A 22824-nucleotide genomic window follows, 5' to 3' on the forward strand; every position below is an offset into this window, starting at 1 on the left:
ACAGGGAAATACAGCAGCCAAACAGGGCATTGCAGGGGATGTCAACAGACGACCATCACACAGAAATCAACAGACAGGGGACATCAACGGAGAGGAAATATCAGCAGACAGGAGACATCAATGAACAGGAGATATAAATGGACCCTAAACATCAACTAGAGACATCAACAGACAGAAGACACTGCCAAACAGATAGAAGGCATCAACAAACAGACAGATCAAGGGGCAGGAGACATCAACAGGAGACATTTACAGATAAGAGTCATCAACACACTGAATGCATTAACACACAGACTGGAGACATCAAGAGACAGGAGACATCAACAGGCAGACAGGCTACATCAAGAGATAGACAGGAGACATGAGCAGATAGGAGACATGAGCAGTCATCAGTAAGTGGAATCTTGGCTGAATGTTGGTTTAATTTTGGTCGTATCTTAGTGGAATCTTGGCTGAATCTTAATTAAAACCTGGTCGAATCTCGGTCGATTTTATGTAGAATCTCGGTCGAATCTCGGTGGAACCATGGTCGAATCTCTGTGGAATCTTGGTAGAATCTTACTGGAATCTTGGTTGAATATTAGAGGAATCTTGGCTGAATCTTGGTTAAATCTTAGTCGAATCCTAGTAGAATCTACGCTGAATCTTAATTAAAACTTGGTCTAATCTTGGTTGAATCTCAGCGTAATCTTGGTCAAATCTTACTGGAATCTTGGCTGAATCTTGGTCAAATATTGGCTGAATCTTGGTTGAATCTCAGTGGAGTCTCGGAGTCATCTTACGAGGGTGTGCAGAAGTGAGTGACGTGCGTGAGAATGGGGACGGTGCGGCACTGTGAATCATCATCACCAATATAGGATGGTTTGCACTTGTACTTGAGCTGCAGAGGGGAAAAGGGAAATCATCATCATCATCATCATAATCTTCATCACCATTATTACTATTATCATCGTCATAATCATCATCAATATAACCATCATCATCATAATTCTTTACAGCCACACAAGAAGTGTTGGGACCCGAGGCTAGGTTGTTTGTCCTGTTATTTAAGGCATAGAGAGAGAGAGAGAGAGAGAGAGAGAGAGAGAGAGAGAGAGAGAAACTACTAACCATTTCATCCCTCGTGAAGGTTGGCACACATCCAGGCTTGCAGTGAGGAATCTTTGTCAGGGAGGTACAGTGAAGGTAGCCCAGGTCCTTCTCTACTAATCCCCACTCCGTACAACTGATGTTCGCTGTGGTGGAGGAGGAAAGGAGGAGAGTTGCTGTTGTGCGCCAGTGTTTCGTGATATTTTGCATTCCACTGTACCCCTGAGGAACTCTTACAATCCTCATGGCCCCCTTTAGTTTTTTCCTGTATTTTTTTCTCAAGTTACCCACAATGGTGCCTGCTTACATTGCCAGCCCGCGACCATGGCGCCCGATGGTGCTGCTTCTCTACATTCAGTCGTGGTTAGAGTTGAATTACACGGGTCTAGGTTAGGTTAGGTGAGGCTTGGTGGGGTTAATGTTGAACGCCTGATCGCATATCTCTTGTTTCTCTATTCTAGATAATTGATATCGTCAGGGAAGATAGGGCCATACAAGAAAAATTTCTTTTTTTCATGTCGACGAAACTAAATATTAGAATCTACTGAATCACACTAGAATCTACTTTTTTTTTTTTTTACCCTCCTCAGGTAACGTGGGGTCTACTGGACCCCACGCTGTTTTTCTTAGTGTTTTTCATATATTACTATAATGTCTTGGAATCTGGTTTTCCCCTCTACTTTCCTGACTAGTAGACTAGTTTAGGGAGGTAATAGGGTCAGTTCGGGATCTGGCTCTATTTTCGCGTTAAAGGGCCTTTGGGGTCCAGAGGACCACAGGTTACCTAACCTGTGATTTTTTTTTTTCATATATCTTCCAATTGTGACATGTGCTTCTCTTTCTTCTTAAAGATACATTGGCCATTGGTCTACAGCAGGCATTGATAGAAAACTGGTGGAACATGTCAGTTTTGGTATGGCAGCCACAAATTTCAGTTGGCATAAAACTTATCAATGTTTTTCATATTCATTTTCCTTACAATATTTCGTCACTTATATTATCATACATTTTGCACCAAAATGAAGGAAAAGGGCTACAGAAATTGTGTATAAGTGATTGTTTCAATAAAGTTGTAAGTATTTTTGGAAATTTTCTAAAGATTGTGGTCTGATGGACCCCAGGTTACCTGAGGAATGATAAAATTTTAGGGTTACCTGAGAGGGTTAACATAGATCCAAAACCACTGTGAGTAACTTGTAAAATTTTCCATATCGCCTATACTTATGGTCAAATCACCACTTGCAAAGTAGTGACGCACGTATATGTTCGGGACATGTCTGTTCAGCGATTTATTCCAACGTCTCTCACACAAACAGTGACTGCATTTGCATAAACTAATCTAATCAGTTATGACTGAACACAAAAAGCAGAGTATGTTAAAAAATAAAATTATTACACTAATGATTACTTACTAGCTGACAGCATCATAGCAAAAAAGAATGTAAATACTCCTGTGGTAAATCGAGGCAAAACTGGTCACTGATTTTAATGTTTCAGGATCTCCACACATTTTTAAAATTTTGCCAATTACAGAGCAAATTATAGCCTCCTAAAATCTTGCTATGGCCCCCAGGTTAAGAACAACCGGAGCATATGAAGGTGTAAGCACCATATGACAAAATAGCAAGTGTCTAATTCGAATCAATTTCACTATCTAATTGGGATGCTCACCAGTCCTCACAGCTGTACTACACTGAGAGACATTACTTTAATGATTTGCCTCCACCTCCAACCATTATTTAATTATACGACTCCTAGTCAATCATCATCAACATCATCATCATCATCATATCATCATCAACATCATCATCATAACCCTGATTCCCATTTGACAAAATGTCGTGCCATTGAGTGGAGTGGCAGTGTGTGTAGTGGCAGTGTGTGGAGTGGCAGTGTGTGGAATGGCAGTGTGAGGTATGGCAGTGTGGGGTATGGCAGTGTGTGGAATGGCAGTGTGAGGTATGGCAGTGTGGGGTATGGCAGTGTGTGGAATGCGGTGTGGGGTATGGCAGTATGAGGTATGGCAGTGTGTGGAGTGGCTGTGTGTGGAATGGCAGCATGTGGAGTGGGAGTGTGTGGAGTGGCAGTGTGCGCAATAGCAATATGTGTGGAATGGCAGTGTGAGGAATGACAGTGGGTGGAATGGCAATGTGTGGAGTGGCAGTGTGTGAAGTGACAGTGTGTGGAATGGCAGTGTGTGGAATGGCAGTGTGCGGAATGGCAGTGTGTGGAGTGGCAGTGTGTGGAGTGGCAGTTTGGGGTATGGCAGTGTGTGTAGTGGCAGTGTGGGGTATGGCAGTGTGTGGAAAAAGGCAGTGTGTGGAGTGGCAGTGTGTGGAATGGCAGTGTGTAGAATAGTAGTGTATGGAATAGCAGCGTGTGGAATGGCTGTGTGTAGAGTGGCAGTGTGGAGTGGTTGTGTGTGGAATGGCAGTGTGCGGAATGGCAGTGTATGGAATGGCAGTGTGAGGTACGGCAGTGTGGGGCATGGCAGTGTGGAATGCAGTGTGGGGTATGGCAGTATGAGGTATGGCGTGTGTGGAGTGGCAGTGTGTGGAATGGCAGCATGTGTAGTGGGAGTGTGTGGAGTGGCAGTGTGCGCAATAGCTATATGTGTGGAATGGCAGTGTGAGGAATGACAGTGTGTGGAATGGCAGTGTGTGGAGTGGCAGTGTGTGGAGTGGCAGTTTGGGGTATGGCAGTGTGTGGAGTGGCAGTGTGGGGTATGCCAGTGTGTGAAAAAGGCAGTGTGTGGAGTGGCAGTCTTGGGTATGGCAGTGTGTGGAGTGCCATTGTGTGGCGTGGCAGTGTGTGGAGTGGCAGTGTGGGGTATGGCAGTGTACAGCGTGGCAGCGTGTGGCGTGACAGTGTGTGGAGTGGCAATGTAGGGTATGGCAGTGTGTGGAGTAGCAGAGTGTGGAGTGGCAGTGTGGGGTAGGACAGTGTGTGGAATGGCAGTGTGGGGTATGGCAGTGTGCGGCGTGGCAGTGTGTGGCGTGACAGTGTCGGGTATGGCAGTGTGTAGAGTGGCAGTGAGGGGTGTGGCAGAATGTGGAGTGTCAGTGTCTGGAGTGGCAGCGTCTGGCATGGCAGGGTCGGTTATAGCAGTGTGGAATGGCAGTGTGGGGGATGGTAGTGTGTGGAGTGGCAGTGTGGAATGGCAGTGTGGCGTATGGCAGTGTGTGGAGTGGCAGTGTGGGGTATGGCAGTGTGTGGAGTTGCAGTGTGGGGTATGGCAGTGTGTGGAGTGGCAGTGTGTGAAGTGGCATTATATTTAGTGGCAGTGTGTGGTATGGCAGTGTGTGGCGTGGCAATGTGTGGCGTGGCAGTGTGGGGAGTGGCAGTGCGTGGAGTGGCAGTGCGTGGAGTGGCAGTGTGTGGAGTGGTAGTGTGGGATATGGCAGTGTGTGGAGTGGCTATGTGGGATGTGGCAATATGTGGAGTGGCGGTGTCTGGAGTGGCAGTGTGAGGTATGGCAGTGTGTGGAGTGGCAGCGACTTGCATGGCAGCGACGGGTATGGCAGTGTGGGATATGGGAGTGTGGAGTATGGCAGTGTGGAATGGCAGTGTGGGGGATGGTAGCGTGTGGAGTGACAATGTGGAATGGCAGTGTGTGGAGTGGCAGTGTGTGGAGTGGCAGTTTGGGGTATGGCAGTGTGTGTAGTGGCAGTGTGGGGTATGGCAGTGTGTGGAAAAAGGCAGTGTGTGGAGTGGCAGTGTGTGGAATGGCAGTGTGTAGAATAGTAGTGTATGGAATAGCAGCGTGTGGAATGGCTGTGTGTAGAGTGGCAGTGTGGAGTGGTTGTGTGTGGAATGGCAGTGTGCGGAATGGCAGTGTATGGAATGGCAGTGTGAGGTACGGCAGTGTGGGGTATGGCAGTGTGTGGAATGCAGTGTGGGGTATGGCAGTATGAGGTATGGCGTGTGTGGAGTGGCAGTGTGTGGAATGGCAGCATGTGTAGTGGGAGTGTGTGGAGTGGCAGTGTGCGCAATAGCTATATGTGTGGAATGGCAGTGTGAGGAATGACAGTGTGTGGAATGGCAGTGTGTGGAGTGGCAGTGTGTGGAGTGGCAGTTTGGGGTATGGCAGTGTGTGGAGTGGCAGTGTGGGGTATGCCAGTGTGTGGAAAAGGCAGTGTGTGGAGTGGCAGTCTTGGGTATGGCAGTGTGTGGAGTGCCATTGTGTGGCGTGGCAGTGTGTGGAGTGGCAGTGTGGGGTATGGCAGTGTACAGCGTGGCAGCGTGTGGCGTGACAGTGTGTGGAGTGGCAATGTAGGGTATGGCAGTGTGTGGAGTAGCAGAGTGTGGAGTGGCAGTGTGGGGTAGGACAGTGTGTGGAATGGCAGTGTGCGGCGTGGCAGTGTGTGGCGTGACAGTGTCGGGTATGGCAGTGTGTAGAGTGGCAGTGAGGGGTGTGGCAGAATGTGGAGTGTCAGTGTCTGGAGTGGCAGCGTTTGGCATGGCAGGGTCGGTTATAGCAGTGTGGAATGGCAGTGTGGGGGATGGTAGTGTGTGGAGTGGCAGTGTGGAATGGCAGTGTGGCGTATGGCAGTGTGTGGAGTGGCAGTGTGGGGTATGGCAGTATGTGGAGTTGCAGTGTGGGGTATGGCAGTGTGTGGAGTGGCAGTGTGGGTATGGCAGTGTGTGAAGTGGCATTGTATTTAGTGGCAGTGTGTGGTATGGCAGTGTGTGGCGTGGCAATGTGTGGCGTGGCAGTGTGGGGAGTGGCAGTGCGTGGAGTGGCAGTGCGTGGAGTGGCAGTGTGTGGAGTGGTAGTGTGGGATATGGCAGTGTGTGGAGTGGCTATGTGGGATGTGGCAATATGTGGAGTGGCGGTGTCTGGAGTGGCAGCGACTTGCATGGCAGCGTCGGGTATGGCAGTGTGGGATATGGGAGTGTGGAGTATGGCAGTGTGGAATGGCAGTGTGGGGGATGGTAGTGTGTGGAGTGACAATGTGGAATGGCAGTGTGGGGTATGGCAGTGTGTGGAATGGCAGTGTGGGGTATGGCAGTATGTGGAGTTGCAGTGTGGGGTATGGCAGTGTGTGGAAAAGGCAGTGTGTGGAGTGGCAGTGTGTGAAGTGGCATTGTATTTAGTGGCAGTGTGTGGTATGGCAGTGTGTGGTATGGCAGTGTGTGGCGTGGCAATGTGTGGCGTGGCAGTGTGGGGAGTGGCAGTGTTCGGAGTGGCAGTGCGTGGAGTGGCAGTGTGTGGAGTGGCAGTGTGTGATATGGCAGTGTGTGGAGAGGCTATGTGGGGTGTGGCAATATGTGGGGTGGCGGTGTGTGGAGTGGCAGTGTGGGGTATGGCAGTGTGTGGAGTGGCTGTGTGAGGTGTGGCAATATGTGGAGTGGCAGTGTGCAGTGCCAGTGTGGGGTATGACAGTGTGTGGACTGGCAGTGTGTGGACTCTCAATGTGGGATATGGCAGTGTGTGGAGTGGCATTGTGTGGCGAGGCAGTATGTGGAGTGGTAGTGTGGGGTATGGCAATGTGCGGCGTGGCAGTGTGAGGCGTGGCAATGTGGGGAGTTGCAGTGTGGGGAGTTGCAGTGTGTGGAGTGGCAGTGTGGGGTATGGTGGTGTGCGGAGTGGCAGTGTGTGGAGTGACAGTGTCTGGTATGGTAGTGTGGGGTGTGGCAGTGTGGGGTATGGCAGTGTGCGGTGCGGCAATGTGTGGCGTGACAGTGTAGGGAGTGGCAGTGTGTGGAGTGGTAGTGTGGGGTATAGCAGTGTGTGGAGTGGCAGCGTCTGGCATGGCAGCGTCGGGTATGGCAGTGTTGGGTATGGGAGTGTGGGGTATGGCAGTGTGGAGTGGCATTGTGGGGTATGGCAGTGTGTGGAGTGGCAGTGTGGAATGGCAGTGTGGGGTATGGCAGTGTGTGGAGTGGCAGTGTGGGGTATGGCAGTATGTGGAGTGGCAGTGTGGGGTATGGCAGTGTGTGCAAAAGGCAGTGTGTGGAGTGGCTGTGTGGGGTATGGCATTGTGTGGAGTGGCATTGTGTTGCGTCGCAGTGTGTGGAGTGTCAGTGTCGGGTATGGCAGTGTGCGACGTGGCAGTGTGTGGCGTGACAGTGTGGGGAGTGAAAGTGTGTGGAGTGGCAGTGTGAGGTATGGCAGTGTGTGGAGGGGCATTGTGTGGCGTGGCAGTGTGTGGAGTGGCAGTGTGGGGTGTGGCAGTGTGCGGCGTGGCAGTGTGTGGCGTGGCAGTGTCGGGAGTTACAGTGTGGGGAGTTGCAGTGTGGGGAGTTGCAGTGTGTGGAGTGGCAGTGTGGGGTATGGCAGTATATGGAGTGGCAGTGTCTGGCATGGCAGCGTCGGATATGGCAGTGTGTGGCGTGGCAGTGTGGGGTATGACAGTGTGTGGAGTGGCATTGTGTGGCGTGGCAGTGTGTGGAGTGGCAGTGTGTGGAGTGGCAGTGTGCGGCGTGGCAGTGTGTGGCGTGACAGTGTGTGGAGTGGCAGTGTGGGGTATGGTAGTTTGCGGAATGGCAGTGTGTGGAGTGGCAGTGTCAGGTATGGCAATGTGTGGAGTGGCAATGTGAGGTATTGCAGTGTGCGGCGTGGCAGTGTGTGGCGTGACAGTGTGGGGAGATGCAGTGTGTGGAGTGGCAGTGTGGGGTATGACAATGTGTGAAGTGTCAGTGTGGGGTATGGCAGTGTGCGGCGCACGTGTGTAATGTGACAGTGTAGGGAGTGGCAGTGTATAGAGTGGCAGTGTGTAGAGTGGCAGTGTGGGGTATGGCAGTGTGTGGATTGGCAGTGTGTGGATTGGCAGTGTGGGGCGTGGCAATATGTGGAGTGACAGTGTCTGGAGTGGCAGTCTGGGGTATGGCAGTGTGTGGAGTGGCAGTGTGTGGATTGGCAATGTGGTGTGTGGCAATATGTGGAGTGGCAGTGTGTGGAGTGGCAGTGTGGGGTATGGCAGTGTGTGGAATGGCAGTGTCTGGCATGGCAGTGTCTGGCATGGCAGTGTCTGGCATGGCAGCGTCGGGTATGGCAGTGTGGGGTATGGCAGTGTGGGGTATGGGAGTGTGGAATGGCAGTGTGAGGTATGACAGTGTGGAATGGCAGTGTGGGGTATGGCAGTGTGTGGAGTGGCAGTGTAGGGTATGGCAGTGTGTGGAGTGGCAGTGTGGAGTATGGAAGTGTGGTAAGTGGCAGTGTGTGGAATGGCGGTGTCTGGAATGGCAGTGTTTGGAGTGGCAGTGTTTGGAGTGGCAGTGTATGGAATGGCAGTGTTTGGAGTGGCAATGTGTGGAATGGTAGTGTGGGGTATGGCAGTGTAAGTGGTAGTGTGGGGTATTGTAGTGCAATGTGTGGCAATATGTGATGTTGTAGAATGTCGTGTGGCATTGTATGGGTTGTCAGTGTGTAGTATGATAGTGTTTGGTGTTGCAGAGTGAAGCGTGTATTGTGGCTGTGTGGTATCGCAGTGTGCTGTGCGGTATTGTGTGATTTGGCAGTGTGTGGTGTTGCAATATGAGTTATGGCAGTGTATGGCTTGGCAATGTGTGGTTATTAGTATAACGTATGACAATGTGTGGTGCAAAAGTGTGTGAGATAATGGTCGTGTACGGAGTTCAAGTGTTAGGTGTACAGTAGCATTGTGAGGTGTGGCAGTGTGAGATGTGGTAATGTTGGTTTTGTAGAATGAGATGTGGTAGTCAGAGATACAGTAGTGTGAAGTGTGGCAGTGTGAGGTGCATCAGAGTGAAGTGTGGCAATGCCGGTCTTGTGGTATGAGGTATGGCAGTGAGAGGTGCCAGTGGGAAGTGTGACAGTGTAAGGTGTGGCCGTGTGAATTTTGGCAGTGCAAAGTGTAGCTGTGTGAAGTGTGGCAGCGAGAGTTTTGGCAGTGCAAAGTGTGCCAGTATTTTCGAACACCTCACAAGGACTTTCCTAACGCCAGACTACAATACCTACGTGTTCACTGATGTTCAAGGGTTAAAGGTATCAACTCACCATTAGGCTGTGTGGAGCCCGTAGCCTGGTAAACCTGGGGAAATAATTCGTTAGATAAGTGAATCTTCTTAGAAATGAATAATTATAAGTTTGTTTGGTCGCATTTGTCTACTTGTATGTTCACTCCAGTTTGTTTGTGAAAGGTCTGTGGTCATGTGAGTGTACATAAAAAATACACAAACAAATTTCTACACAATTTGGTTTTCACACTAGCTTGATTGTGATGAATTTGGTAGCTGCATGGAAAATAAAATGAAAATATAAACTAGAAGGAACATTCAAGGAGAGCAACACTCACTCCTACTGTTGGTCTAAAAGTCAAAAATTTTACTTTGCCCTGTGACCTGACAATTAACCGACAGTTCTAAAAATCGGAATATTGTCTTTCATACTTGCTTAATCCTCAGCCTATCTACCAAGTTTGACTCAAGGTGAACTAGACTGAGCTAACCTTGCACTATGACCTTTACCTTTGGCCTACTGTTCTCAAAATCGAATCTCATCATCTTTCGCTGACCTTCAACCATTTTACCAAGTTTGGTCCAACTTGAATCAAAACTGAATTACAGGGTCGAAATTTTTACCTTGCTCAAAGACCTCGATCGTTAAGTGATTGTTCTCAAAGCTGAATTAATTAATCTTTGCCTTACCCTCAACCTTCCCCAGGTTTGCTTATGTCATGTCAAAACAGCTTAAGTTGACCTTACTATGTGACCATGACCTTAGACCTACTGATCTAAAAAATACTGGGTCACTTCTTAGGAATACCCTCAAACCTACAATCAAGTTAGGTCCAGTTAGGATCGATCTGAAATACATTGTTAAACACACACACACACACACACACACACACACACACACACACACACACACACACACAAGCCTTCAGCATTACAGTACCCTTCCTCACTTCCTGCGCATGGGTATAATAATTTAATGCCCAATTTCATTTTCACTCTGGTTGCAGACTTATAATCTATTTTATACACAACCTCAGTAAAAGTTGATCTATATGGTACACAACTTAAACTCAGTAAAACTCATAAGTACGGTACCTAATCAAAGTTGTGAAATTTGGTACCTCTTCAAGAAATTTTGTGAATATGGTAACGTACCAACTCAAGAAAAATTACGAAATATGGTACGTGCTGAGGAAAAGTCATAAATAATGAACCTGTTAAAAAAAATTAATATATTACCCGGTGTGGGCTAGCCTTCTGGTACTGTGGCCTTACCTGGTGCGGGAAAGCCTCTCGGTAGTGTGTGACCTTACCGGGTGTGGGCAAGCCTTCTTCTAGTATGCAATACTTTACCGGTGTGGGTAAGCCTTCTTCTAGTATGACGTGACCTTACCGGGTGTGGGTAAGCCTTCTTCTAGTATGCTGTGACTTTACCGGGTGTGGGTAAGCCTTCTTCTAGTATGCTGTGACCTTATTGGGTGTGGGCAAGTCTTCTGGTACCGTGATCTTGCCTGTTATGGGCAAGCCTCTCGGTACTCAGTGACCTTTTTGGGTGTGGGCAAGCCTTCTGGCACTCTGTGATCTTACCTGTTGTGGGCGAGCCTTTTGATACTCTGTGACCATACCGGGTGTGGGCAAGACTTCTGGTACTCTGTGATCTTTCCTGGTGTGGGCAAGACTTCTGGTACTATGTGATCTTACCTGGTGTGGGCAAGACTTCTGGTACTCTGTGATCTTACATGGTGTGGGCAAGACTTCTGGTACTCTGTGATCTTACCTGGTGTGGGCAAGCCTCCTGGTACTCTGCAACCTTGCCTTTGTTGGCCCTGAGAGTGAACCTGTTGCAGCCTTCGCCTGAGGTGCTCCACGAGTGCACAAACAGTTCTGGGTCGGTGTAGAGGCAGCCCTGCGGTCCAATCAGATCATCGATCTGCTCCCCGTTGGGGGCTCCACACAGGCCTCTCACACCATGAGCGTATTGCGGGGCTAGCTGAAAGGGGCAGTATTATTTTTTAAAGCAAGGAAGAAGGAACCAAAGGCTAGAAGCTTGAGAAATTTTTCCCTCCAAGAAAAAAAAAAAAAAGAGAGCCAATATCAAGATCTTTTTTCTATCATTATAATATTTTTGCAAAAGATGTCGTGCTAGGCATAGGTACATGGATTCTCCATAGATCTGAGAGAAACGCAGTCAGCCGTATGGAAACATAACTTCACTGCATGAGACGGCCGTGCAATGGGGGATGTTTGCGTGCGGTTGATGGGTCTCCTCTATCAGACAAATTGGGGTAGCAACACAACAACGTCCCCCTCAAGTCACTGGTTTGGTCCCTGTCGTAGCCCCCCACAGGTCCCTCATTTCTCCATAGTATTTTTCTGATACCAGAACGGGACAGCATCACTGATATTACCCCCTGCCATCACTCCTACAAAGTCGCTACTCTGAACTGATAGTAATGGGGTTGCCAAACCATGAATCTTAAATATTGCTAAAATTCGCTGAAATATGCTAGAATCGCTAAGTACCAAAATCTGTGGAAAGTCGCTGAAAAAATACAAAATCTCTACAACACGTTAAAATTGTTGAGAAAACTCCATAATACTGCTATATTTCTTGCGCCCTGATATTTAAAGTTCCTGCTAAATAGAGGTGAATACTAAACAGTCAAGCAAACAACGCTAAATTGACAATACTATGTGACACGTTAGCTTGACATAAAAATTGTGTTATACTATTTGTGTCATGTGCAAGCCTCGTCATTGCGGTGGGCTATTATTTAAAAAATTATAATAATAAATAGGTGAAAACAGCGTACTGATAGAAAATTTATCACTGAAAAACTAAATTTGGTTCGTTACCACAACTTAAAAACTAAGTCGTGATCAGATGACACTCCATGAGCTTTAGTTATGAAGTAGGAATAGGTCTTCTTGGCTAATGGTTAAATCGGTCATCCACTTTAACTACATCTGGCCGTCAACCGAGCTCAAAGGGGTTAGGGATCCGTGTCAGATTAAAGTAACTGTGGTATAGTGTATCATGCATAACAAACAGCGACCATCATGGAAACCCTCAACTCTGCCCAATAACAGTTAGCTGGGATGATATCTTTGGGAGTCACGTCGGATCCCAGATATACGTGACTGTCTCCAAGCCAAACCTACACGATGAGTTCAAAAACTTGAAGCCAGGCAATGATAAAGGTGGAAATTGAATAGCAAACTTAAGGTAATTCTGCTAATCCATACTTCCGGTGGTTATCAGTACCCAATCTGGTCGTTCGATTACCTTTGCAAGTATGACATCAACGCCATTATGTCGTCTGCAGTGTGGCTGCGACTGAATGGTGTTATCAGGTTGAATGGACACACCTCCAGTCAACTCATAATCCTTCGGCGAGTGTTCTCCAGTCACTACCTCATCCCCTTATCGTTACTTACAACCCCTTCAGCCCGAGGAGATCTGTTTATATATTACTCTATTTGAAGTATTGGGAGGTATGTCAGCCATCATACACTCACTTGATGTAGTGAGGCCTATTTCATCCTCAGACGACTCTACTGTACACTGAGTGACAAACTTTATGACCTCCTGTAACCTAGGAAGCCATTTACAGTGTTAGGTGGTAACCATATAAACAAATGAGGGGAGATATGGTTCCTTCTAGGAACCACACTTCATTGTGGTGATGCGCTGCCTACCGCAAGGGAACATCGGTTCAATGAACGGGATGGCCTTGCAGGGGTGATTGCTTGCTTGTAGTTGATTGGTCTGCTCGGCCACACAGACCAGGTACTAGCTCCACCACCACCACCACCACCACCACCATTACTACTACTACTACTACTACTACTACTACTCCACCTAGGATCTTCACACTCGGTTTTTTGTGTCCGAAGACTGTTCTTACCAAAAACTGAAATAAGGACCTGGATGCAATTCGACTAGGTGGGTCATATTCTTGGTGCTGACACTACACACTCCTGCCACCTACAGACACACCCACAACACCAACTACCTGTATGTCACATGGCCGTATTCTCGTCGGGTGAGGAATCTCCTGAGCACCTTTTCCTTAACGATTTGTTTTCCAAACTACTCATTAATATCCCCTGGTTTGCTTCTTATGTCATAACAATACCGACATAGGCTGCATGAATAACACAAAAAATATAGTAACGAAGCAGAATCGGAAAAAAATCGGTATGGAAGAGGTGTTAGTAAGCTTCCTAACCGGACTGGAATACCGCCCATGCAGCCCACCTACACACCCCAGCCCCAAGCCAGCGTGCGAAGGTATCCTAGATTTAACCCTCCAAAAAGGAAAGGTCCAATCCTGCACTGGAGTATAAAGGTCTGCGCATTATTATTATTATTATTATTATTAGTAGTAGTAGTAGTAGTAGTAGTAGTAGTAGTATAATCCATCCATCCAACCATCATCCAATCCTACATTGCCCCATGAGGAGCGTAGGAGCCCGGGGCTAGGCAGTTGGTCCCGACATTTAAGATGAGAGTGACCAGCCTCACTCATCCCTGAGTGGCATTACATGAGGAATCAACCCCAACCACTCCTTGGATATAAACCTTCACCGGCTCAATCAGATTGGAGCGCAATAATTACCCACTAAACCACCAGGCGCCAAAATTTGGTTATCTGGTTACCACCCAGCGTAGTAAATGGTTTCCTGGTGCACAGGAAACCATTTGGCTTGTCACTCAGTGTAGAGTCACCCACACGCTGAAGGAAGTGGAAAGAATGAAGGAAAGAAAGACAGAAGAGGGAGTGTAAAGTCACCCATAGGCAGAAGGACAAGGAAAGAATGAAGGAAAGAAAGACAGAAGAGGGAGTGTAAAGTCACCCATAGACAGAAGGCCAAGGAAAGAATGAAGGAAAGAAAGAAGAGAATGGAAGGAAAGAGGGATGTAGAGGAATTATTATTATTTTAACTTCCCACATCTCTCTGGGACGTTTTCATGTTTTTGTCAATATTATTATTATAATTCCTCTTACTTAAAATTGCGATATGTCAAAGGCTGTTTGGCCTAGAGCCTTCAAATTTGGTCAACTTAGTCGGAGAAATGTCTGCTTCTTTTAGCCAAATATGGTGACTATTCATCAACAGGATCTCCGGATATTATCCAGAATAGAAAATTGAGTCAGACATTCCATCTCAAGAACCGCTTAAGCTAGGAAGATGGAATATTGCTAAATTATAGCCTTAAGGTGGATGCAGTGCGGAAAGGAGTATGGTTGCAATAGGTTGATTATTCTCTGAGGTCACCTGGGGTCAAATATTGAGACTTTTCCACATATTCCGGATGTCACGTAATTTTCAGTGAAAGAGTAAGGCTGGAGTCACCAAACTTGGTGAATTTATAGACTGTGCTGACCTAAAGTGACATCCACAAGATCAGTGACGTTGACCTCATGATCCCCTTGTGGATTGGCTTCTAGTAGGCAATGGCTGTGGAAAGTTTTGCTTTATCAAAATAATCCTTGGACAATTTTTCGGTACTCAGATTATTATTATTATTATTATTATTATTATTATTATTATTATTATCAACAACAACAACTGCACGACTATTATCTTTTTATTATTTTTGTTGCTGTTTCGATTATTATTCAGTTATCATTACTATAATAATAATAATAATAATAATAATAAAAATAATAATAATTATAATAATAATAATAATTATTATTATTAATATTATTATCCATCCATCATCCATCATCCAATCCTACGTTGCCCCATGAGGAGCGTAGGAGCCCGGGGCTAGGCAATTGGTCCTGACATTTAAGATGAGAGTGACCAACCTCACTCATCCCTGAGTGGCATTACGTGAGCAATAAACCCCAACCATCCCTTGGATATAAACCTTCACCGGCTCAGTCCAATTGGAGCACAATAATTACCCACTAAACAACCAGGCGCCAAAATTTGGTTAATATGGTTACCACCCAGCCTAGTAAATAGTTTCCTGGTGTACAGGAAACCATTTGGCTTGTCACTCAGTGTAGAGTCACCCATAGGCAGAAGGAAGAGGAAAGAATGAAGGAATGAAAGACAGAAGAGGGAGTATAAAGTCACCCGTAGGCAGGAGGAGGAGGAAAGAATGAAGGAAAGAAAGAAGATGGAAAGAAAGAAGGGTGGAGGAGAGGACAGGAAAGACACCCGAGAGCAGCACTACATTAAGTGAGTGGATGGTGAGCGCCCCCACCTACCACAAATTATTATTATTATTATTATTATTATTATTATTATTATTCCCCTACGCGGTAGGTAGTGGCGACCATCATCCGCTCACTTGATGCAGTGTTGCCTACTTCTTCCTTCACCTTTATAATTCTTTTTCTGTCAGCCCCCCTTTTGCCCTATTTCTCCCATCTTTCCTGACATTTTTTATTACTCTTCTTTCCTTTTCTGCTGGTTTTACATTGAGTGACAAGCCTAATGTTTCCTGTAAGCCAGGAAACCATTTACGATGCTGGGTGGTAACCATATAACCAACCCATACGTGTTCCCTACATGCCAACAAGTGGGTTAGCGGAGGGTTAGTGCCCCTCCCCGTAAAGCAACTAACTCGAAGATAAACGGCCACCCCTTACAGGATTATGGCGTCTGGCTATAGAATGATAGGAAGACAGATAAGTATATTATTATTATTATTATTATTATTATTATTATTATTATCATTTTATTATTATTTTATTATTATTATATTATTATTTTTATTACTACTGTTATTATTATTATTATTATTATTATTATTATTATTATCATCATCATCATTTTTATTACTCTTCCCATTGGCTGAACTCACCTTTATGCTAACGCTGTCTGAGATGGTGACAATGACTGAACGGGGAATTTTCAGAGTGATGCCGTCCTGGAGGCGCTGGAACTGAATGGCGTTAGTGGCCTCGCTGAAGATCTGGCCGTTCAGCTGGCCAAGAGACAGGCATCATTATCATCATCATTACAACCGTCGTCATCAGCATCATCATCATCATCACCATCATCATCACCATCATCATCATCAACATCATCACTATCATTACCATCATCATCATCACCATCATCATCATCACTATCATCATTATCATCACCATCATCATATCATGATCACTATCACTACAATCATCATCATCATCATCATCACCATCCTCATCACCATCATCATCATCATCACTATCACAACCACCATCAACAGAAGCAGCAGCATATCATCATCACTACCACTACAATCATCATCATCAGCAACAGCATATCACAATTACTATCACTACCATCAGCAGCAGCAACAGCAGCATATCACCATCACTGTCACTACCATCATCATCATTAGCAGCAGCATATCACCATCACTATCACTACCATCATCATTTTCATCAACATCATCATCATTGATGTTATGGATGTCGTCCTTATGTGCATTACTGTCATCATCATTTTCGTTAGGAGAAATACACTGCGGTGGTTTGGCCACTTGAAGAGGATAAAAAGTGAGAGACTATCTTGGAGAGTGTATGTGAGTGAGGTGGAGGGGGGAGAGGGCAGGGGAGACCGAGGATGAGATGGAGGGGTGGAGTGGATAGGTATATGAGAGAGGAGGGATGTGAGTTGAGGGGAGAGACAGGGCGACATACAGTAAGGCGATTTGTTTGTGTCCACCCCTTACGGGATTAAGACGTCTGGCAATAGATAGATATATAGATCATCATCATCATCATCATCATCAACGTCGTCGTGGTCATCATCGTGTACACATTATTACTTTCAGCCGTATGACGTACTGTACACACGTAAAAAAAAAAAAAAAAGTATCGTGCAGGACGGATACGATAATGTCTGAAATGATCAATATTGCTTGAGTAGTACTTGAAAAATAAATTGATTATCACTTGAATATGCATCAAATAACAATATCGACCATAAACTGTCATATGAAACCTATCTATGACATACTTATGTAAGCAGGTTTGACAACAAGGAGGAAAAAAATCAAACATTTCTAGTCCATCGTCCGTGGCGTCAGATTGTTTCGGGCCAAATGTGCACCGATTTTTTTTTTTTTTTTTTCGTGTGTACACACAGCAAAAAAACTATCGTTACAGGGGGGTCCGATGTGTTTCATACTGAACAACCTGGCTGTCTCGCTAGGGTTGGTAAGCCTGACAGTGGGTGAGTTGCCAAATAGGACGAGGTAGAAATATGCATGGGAGAAGCAATGGACATAGCTTATAATAAATATGCAACAAACACACGCAGGGATACCAATGGAGGAGGCTGTTATCAAAAACCTTCATTCGTGTGTCATTTTATATCGCGTAGAAAGTGTAACAATAGTTTTTTTTTTGTGTGTGTACATATCTATATTTCCTCATTAACTGGTACATACTGTACATCGCGAATGACCACTCAGCAGTTTATTAAAGTTACCCCTGCCATTACAAGATCCAACCAATTGTATAAATCCGTGCCACCACCGACTTATCAGGAAAGGTATATATGTCTATATGAGAGAGAGAGAGAGAGAGAGAGAGAGATTATCCTACACCTGTGCAGCAACTCACCATGACATTGTCTCTGGTGAGTTCGATATAGAAGCCCAGCCAGGGGTACAACAGCCGCACCTCCCAGTCGTCGACGAAGCGAACCTGGACACTGATATCGGAGGATCGGGGTTCGGATCTCTCTTCGGGGCCGTATCGGAACACAGCAGCGGCCCAGCAGCTTGTGGGTTCGAAGCTGTACACTCGACCGTCCAGGGTTCGAACCTGTGGGAGAAAGAACTCGATGTTAACCCCTGATGGTGGGAAGAGGATGATGATGATAATGATGTTAACTTAAAATCGTAGGAACAGGCTTGGATACTGATGATGATGATGATTATGGTGTGATGTTTACCCATACTGATGGGAACAGAGTTTGGATGATGATGATGATGATAATGATGATGATGATGATGATGATGATCCGTACTGGTGGGAACAAGGTTTGGACGATGATAATGATGATAATAGTGATGAAGATGATGCCTTGATACTAATCTGTAATATCGGGAATAGGGCTTGGACGATGGTGATGATGATGATGATGATGATCCGTACTTGTGGGAACAGAGGTTGAATGAAGATGATGATGATGGTGATGTCTTGATGTTTATCCGTAATAGTGGGAATAGGGCTTGGATTATGATGACACTGGTGGTGTCTGTGGTGATGAGTATTATACTTAACTGACCATATGGAACAAACTCATCATAAAGGCTATTAAAATTACTATAATCCCCAACACCAATGACTCAATATCTGCCACATCTGATGCTTAGGTTATGCATTTACTGAATTTATGGACTTATAATGCCAAAGATCCAGTTTTTTACAGAGAAGCTTTATTCTTTGATATCTGCAGGTCCAGTGTTCTCTTTATTTCTCTAATGCATGTGGCAGAACTGACTAAACTTGAGGTACCGTGAACCAAAAAATGTATCGCACACTTTAGGATCGATGGTTGTGAAAATGAGCGAGTTTTGCAGACGCACTTGAATCTGTTAACATATTGCTTCAAAAAAATATGCCATCCAGTATGTGACGATTTATGCGATTTCGAGTCATAATAATCACCAAGGACAATATTTGCTCTTATAATTACAGGATGCCCCATAGATCACAATGCTTCGCCGGTGTTTCAGATAAGTTGGCCGATGCATTTTTGGCTGACTATATGTGAGGAAGATTATACGAATGTGTTAACGTAGAGGATCTGACTTTGATGACGGGGGTAATTGTTGACGAAGATAATTTGACTGACCATGTGGTGAGGATGGAGAGTGGCAGACTAACAAGTGGTGTGTATGTGAGGTGGAAGGGGGAGGAGAGAGGGAGAACGAGGATGGAGTGGAGAGGTATATGAGAGAAGGGGGGTGTAAGTTGGGGGGAAGATATCGAAACGGCATGGGACAAGGCAACACGAAGGTGATTTGTTTGTGGCCACCCTTTACGGGATTAAAGCGTCTGGGTATTGATAGATAGATAACAGAGAGACAGACAAAGGCTATCAACCCCCCAACTGCTATGCCTCACTCTCAGCTTACCAATCCTGTCTGGCGTTATCCAGAGTAAATGACTTAACCCTCTGAATCAGGCGATGCATTTTGAATTATATATTTACTCTATCCAATCGCGCTTCATTCAGCTTAGGGGAAATTTTATTCAGCTGAGGGGAGATTTTATTAAGCTCAAGGGAGATGTTATTCAGCTTAGGGGAGATTTTATTCAGCTTGGGGGAGATAGAGATCATTTCAAATTTGCATGAAATCGTCTGAAGATTGCAGAATAAATCTCTAAAATACGTTATCGGATTCATGATGATAATACAGGGTGGCCCATATATAACGCTCCATTTCCACCCCACCGGGCGATATCTCGTGTATTGTGGGGACGGCTCAGTCATGTGTTATCAGTATTTACCCTGCGTCACTACTTTTGCAACTCCCACTGCCACAACCACGTCCACACTAGCCGACAGAGCCATCCCCACAACACATAAGATACTGCGGCGTGAGTCTGTCAGAGCCGTCACAACAACACATAAGATACTGCGGCGTGAGTCTGTCAGAGCCGTCACAACAACACATAAGATACTGCGGCGTGAGTCTGTCAGAGCCGTCCCCACAACACATAAGATACTGCGGCGTGAGTCTGTCAGAGCCGTCCCCACAACACATAAGATACTGCGGCGTGAGTCTGTCAGAGCCGTCACAACAACACATAAGATACTGCGGCGTGAGTCTGTCAGACCCGTCACAACAACACAAACACGTAAGATACTCTCACGTCTTTCTAGTGGAGCGCAGTTGAAGGGACACCGAGTATGTATGAAAGAGTACTTGACTAGATTCTGAATGATGGCGAAGATGCTGAATTTTTATTTGTGGACATAACTACACTTGAAAACCGTGGGGAGATGCAGCTTTGAATATGGTGGCATGTGCTATTACCCATTTTACTTTATCCTAATCTAATACTGCCATCTCTTCATCTTGAATGATGAGTTGCAACAATAGATTAACACTAGATTCTGGTGAGCCATGAAGAAGTGATAAGGAAAGGGGTCAGGGCTGTAGTACTGTCTTCTGTTTTTCAACTTCAAATAAAAGGAACATGTAAAGAAAGGGCAACTGTAGTAGGCTGGTTGGCCCATGCTAGGCCAAGTTTTCGGGTTTAGTCACATGAGTAGACTACAGTGTGTGTGTGCGTGTGTGTGTGTGTGTGTGTGTGTGTGTGTGTGTGTGTGTGTGTGTGTTTTACTGTCCTGTTAATTTATATATCTCGTTATTTCGCCGTGGATGAAAGTGGGACAATATGTTTAAATCCTCCCTTGTGATAATGCCGTCTTGCAAAGGACCAGGAAAATAATAATGGAAAAAGAGACATAAAAAATTTTATGCGTTAAGCATGAAATTTGGTCGGTAGAATTGGGTCTACTTTTCAGTTCCACAGCTGTGCTCTACTTTGCCTTTACACTAACCCTGACACAACCTCATACGGTTACCTAATCATTATCATTGCGTGATAGATAACCTGATGGTTTTTAGTTTTATCATTTGGTGATCTGCACATCAACCTACCACAACAATCCAACCACGCCTTTTCTAGCGACCTGTGTGTTGGAAAAGGTAACCGGTATCTCAGTCCTTCGTGTATGCAACTGGCCAACACAGGAACTCTGATCATCAGTCTGTCTTTCCAACTGTGAAATGTGTCCAAATAAACGGAGTTTTAATTTGGATTTATATTTTCTTTTGGAAGGGTTAAGTTCTTCTAACCCTGGGCTTTTTCTTTTCTTGCATTTGGAAAACATGTTTTTTAAATAATGATGTTGAAGGGAAAAAATACGCCTACCGTACATTCACCTTACATGGCAACAAATTTCTCATTTTTTCTGTGCCAGGGAACATACGTTTACGTTATGGGAGGTCTTAGGGACGGCAGCCCCCCTATCCTGCCCCAGGATTAGGAAAATTTGCCTTTTGTCAGGGCAAAAGCCGATTTTTCAGAGAAACCCTTCTGTTGATGCACTGGTATGTTTAAATGGAATTCAGGTTATTAAAACAGGTATTCTCCTTAATGTATGGGAGTTAACTGATTTAACTGTTTAATTCTCTCGGCTTGCTCGGATATATAATCATTACTCAGTACTAGAATAAGACAGGGATAGCAACGAAGAAGGATATCCACCGACTATCAAATCCTGCAGCTGAAACCGGTAGAGAAAAGCGAGAAAGAACACCGTACACCATAGAGTGAAAATCTGGGCCAAGTTAAGGTAAACAGGGTATAGAACGGACAAAAAGTGGGCTGCATGTAAGAATGGCTGTAGTGGATCTTAGGTGGGATACTCAGACATATTTAAGATCGAGTAGCTGCCGTAACTTTGATTTCTTTTACCAGGAAGAACGAAGGACGGGAAGATTCTGAGTGATTCTTTCCGTGTCCTTCCTACAGAAGTAGTTACAATATACGATAATTTTTCCTTCTCGTTATTAAGACAGTGAGTATCGCAGATCGTGAATGTGATAGACTGATAGACCGTGAATGTGATAGACCGTGCATGTGATAGATCGTGAATGTGACAGACTGTGAATGTGATAGGTAGTGAATGTGATAGAACGTGAATGTGATTGACTGTGAATATGATAGACTGTGAATGTGAGATCGTGAATGTGATAGACCGTGAATGTGATAGACTGTGAATGTGAAATCGTGAATGTGATAGACTGGGAATGTGATGTGAATGTGACAGACTGTGAATGTGACAGATCGTGAATGTGATAAATCGTGAATGTGATAGACTGTAAATGTGACAGACTGTGAATGTGACAGACTGTGAATGCGATAGGCTGTGATTGTGATAGACTGTGAATGTGATAGAATGTGATTGTGATAGACAGGACTAGAATAAGGGCTGTCTGAGGGAGTAAGAATGAGTGCCAAAGGGAGCAAGAATGAGCGCCTGGAGTGGTAAGAATGAGCGCCTGAAGGGGTAAGAATGAGTGCCTGAAGAAGTAAGAATGAGTGCCTGAAGGGGTAAGAATGAGTGCCTGAAGAAGAAAGAATGAGTGCCTGATGGGGTAAGAATGAGTGCCTGAAGAAGAAAGAATGAGTGCCTGAAGAAGTTAGAATGAGTGCCTGAAGAAGTAAGAATGAGTGCCTGATGAATTAAGAACGAGCGCCTGAAGAAGTAAGAATGAGTGCCTGGAGGGGTAAGAATGAGGAGTAAGAAGGAGTGCCTCAATGAGTATGAACGAGAAGAAGTATGAAGAATGATTACCTGAAGGAGCAAGAATGAGTACCTGAAGGAGTAAGAATAAGAAGGAGCAAGAAGGGGTGCCTGAAGGAGCAAGAAGGCGTGCCTAAAGGAGCAAGGAGGAGTGCCTAAAGGAGTAATAGCATCATACCTCGGTCTCAGATAGGACGCAGGTCTGGTCCTCTTCGCCGTACAAATAGCGATACGTGAAGACGCTGGGCAGGTCGCCGGGAACCACCAGTGTTTGGAACCAGGAGGGCGCCTTCAAGTCTTCCACCAAGGACACCCCGTCAGGTTTCTCAGTAACTATGTCCCACAAGTCGCTATCCGGGCTTCTGTAGGTCACACTGGTTAATTCTCTCTCTCTCTCTCTCTCTCTCTCTTATATATATATATATATATATATATATATATATATATATATATATATATATATATATATATATATATATATATATATATATATATATATATATATATATATATATATAT

General features: G+C 45.3%; 1 protein-coding gene across 1 annotated transcript in view; it reads right to left on the minus strand.

Moving 5' to 3' along the window:
- Positions 1–778: 778 nt before the first annotated feature.
- LOC145396724 (hemolymph clottable protein-like) overlaps positions 779–22824 on the minus strand; it is a 57337-nt gene continuing 35291 nt past the window's right edge. Inside the window, exons 11-17 of the mRNA XM_080270010.1 lie at positions 22484–22638; positions 17595–17798; positions 15842–15964; positions 10790–11002; positions 9053–9086; positions 1111–1235; positions 779–880 (exon numbers count right to left, since the gene is read on the minus strand). Coding sequence (XP_080126136.1) covers positions 779–880; positions 1111–1235; positions 9053–9086; positions 10790–11002; positions 15842–15964; positions 17595–17798; positions 22484–22638 — 956 coding nt within the window. The remainder of the gene's footprint in view (positions 881–1110; positions 1236–9052; positions 9087–10789; positions 11003–15841; positions 15965–17594; positions 17799–22483; positions 22639–22824) is intronic.

This window comes from Coenobita brevimanus, chromosome 39 (assembly GCF_032717465.1).
Source record: "Coenobita brevimanus isolate Jiangsu-jjx chromosome 39, ASM3271746v2, whole genome shotgun sequence".
Classification (NCBI taxonomy): Eukaryota; Metazoa; Arthropoda; class Malacostraca; order Decapoda; family Coenobitidae; genus Coenobita; species Coenobita brevimanus.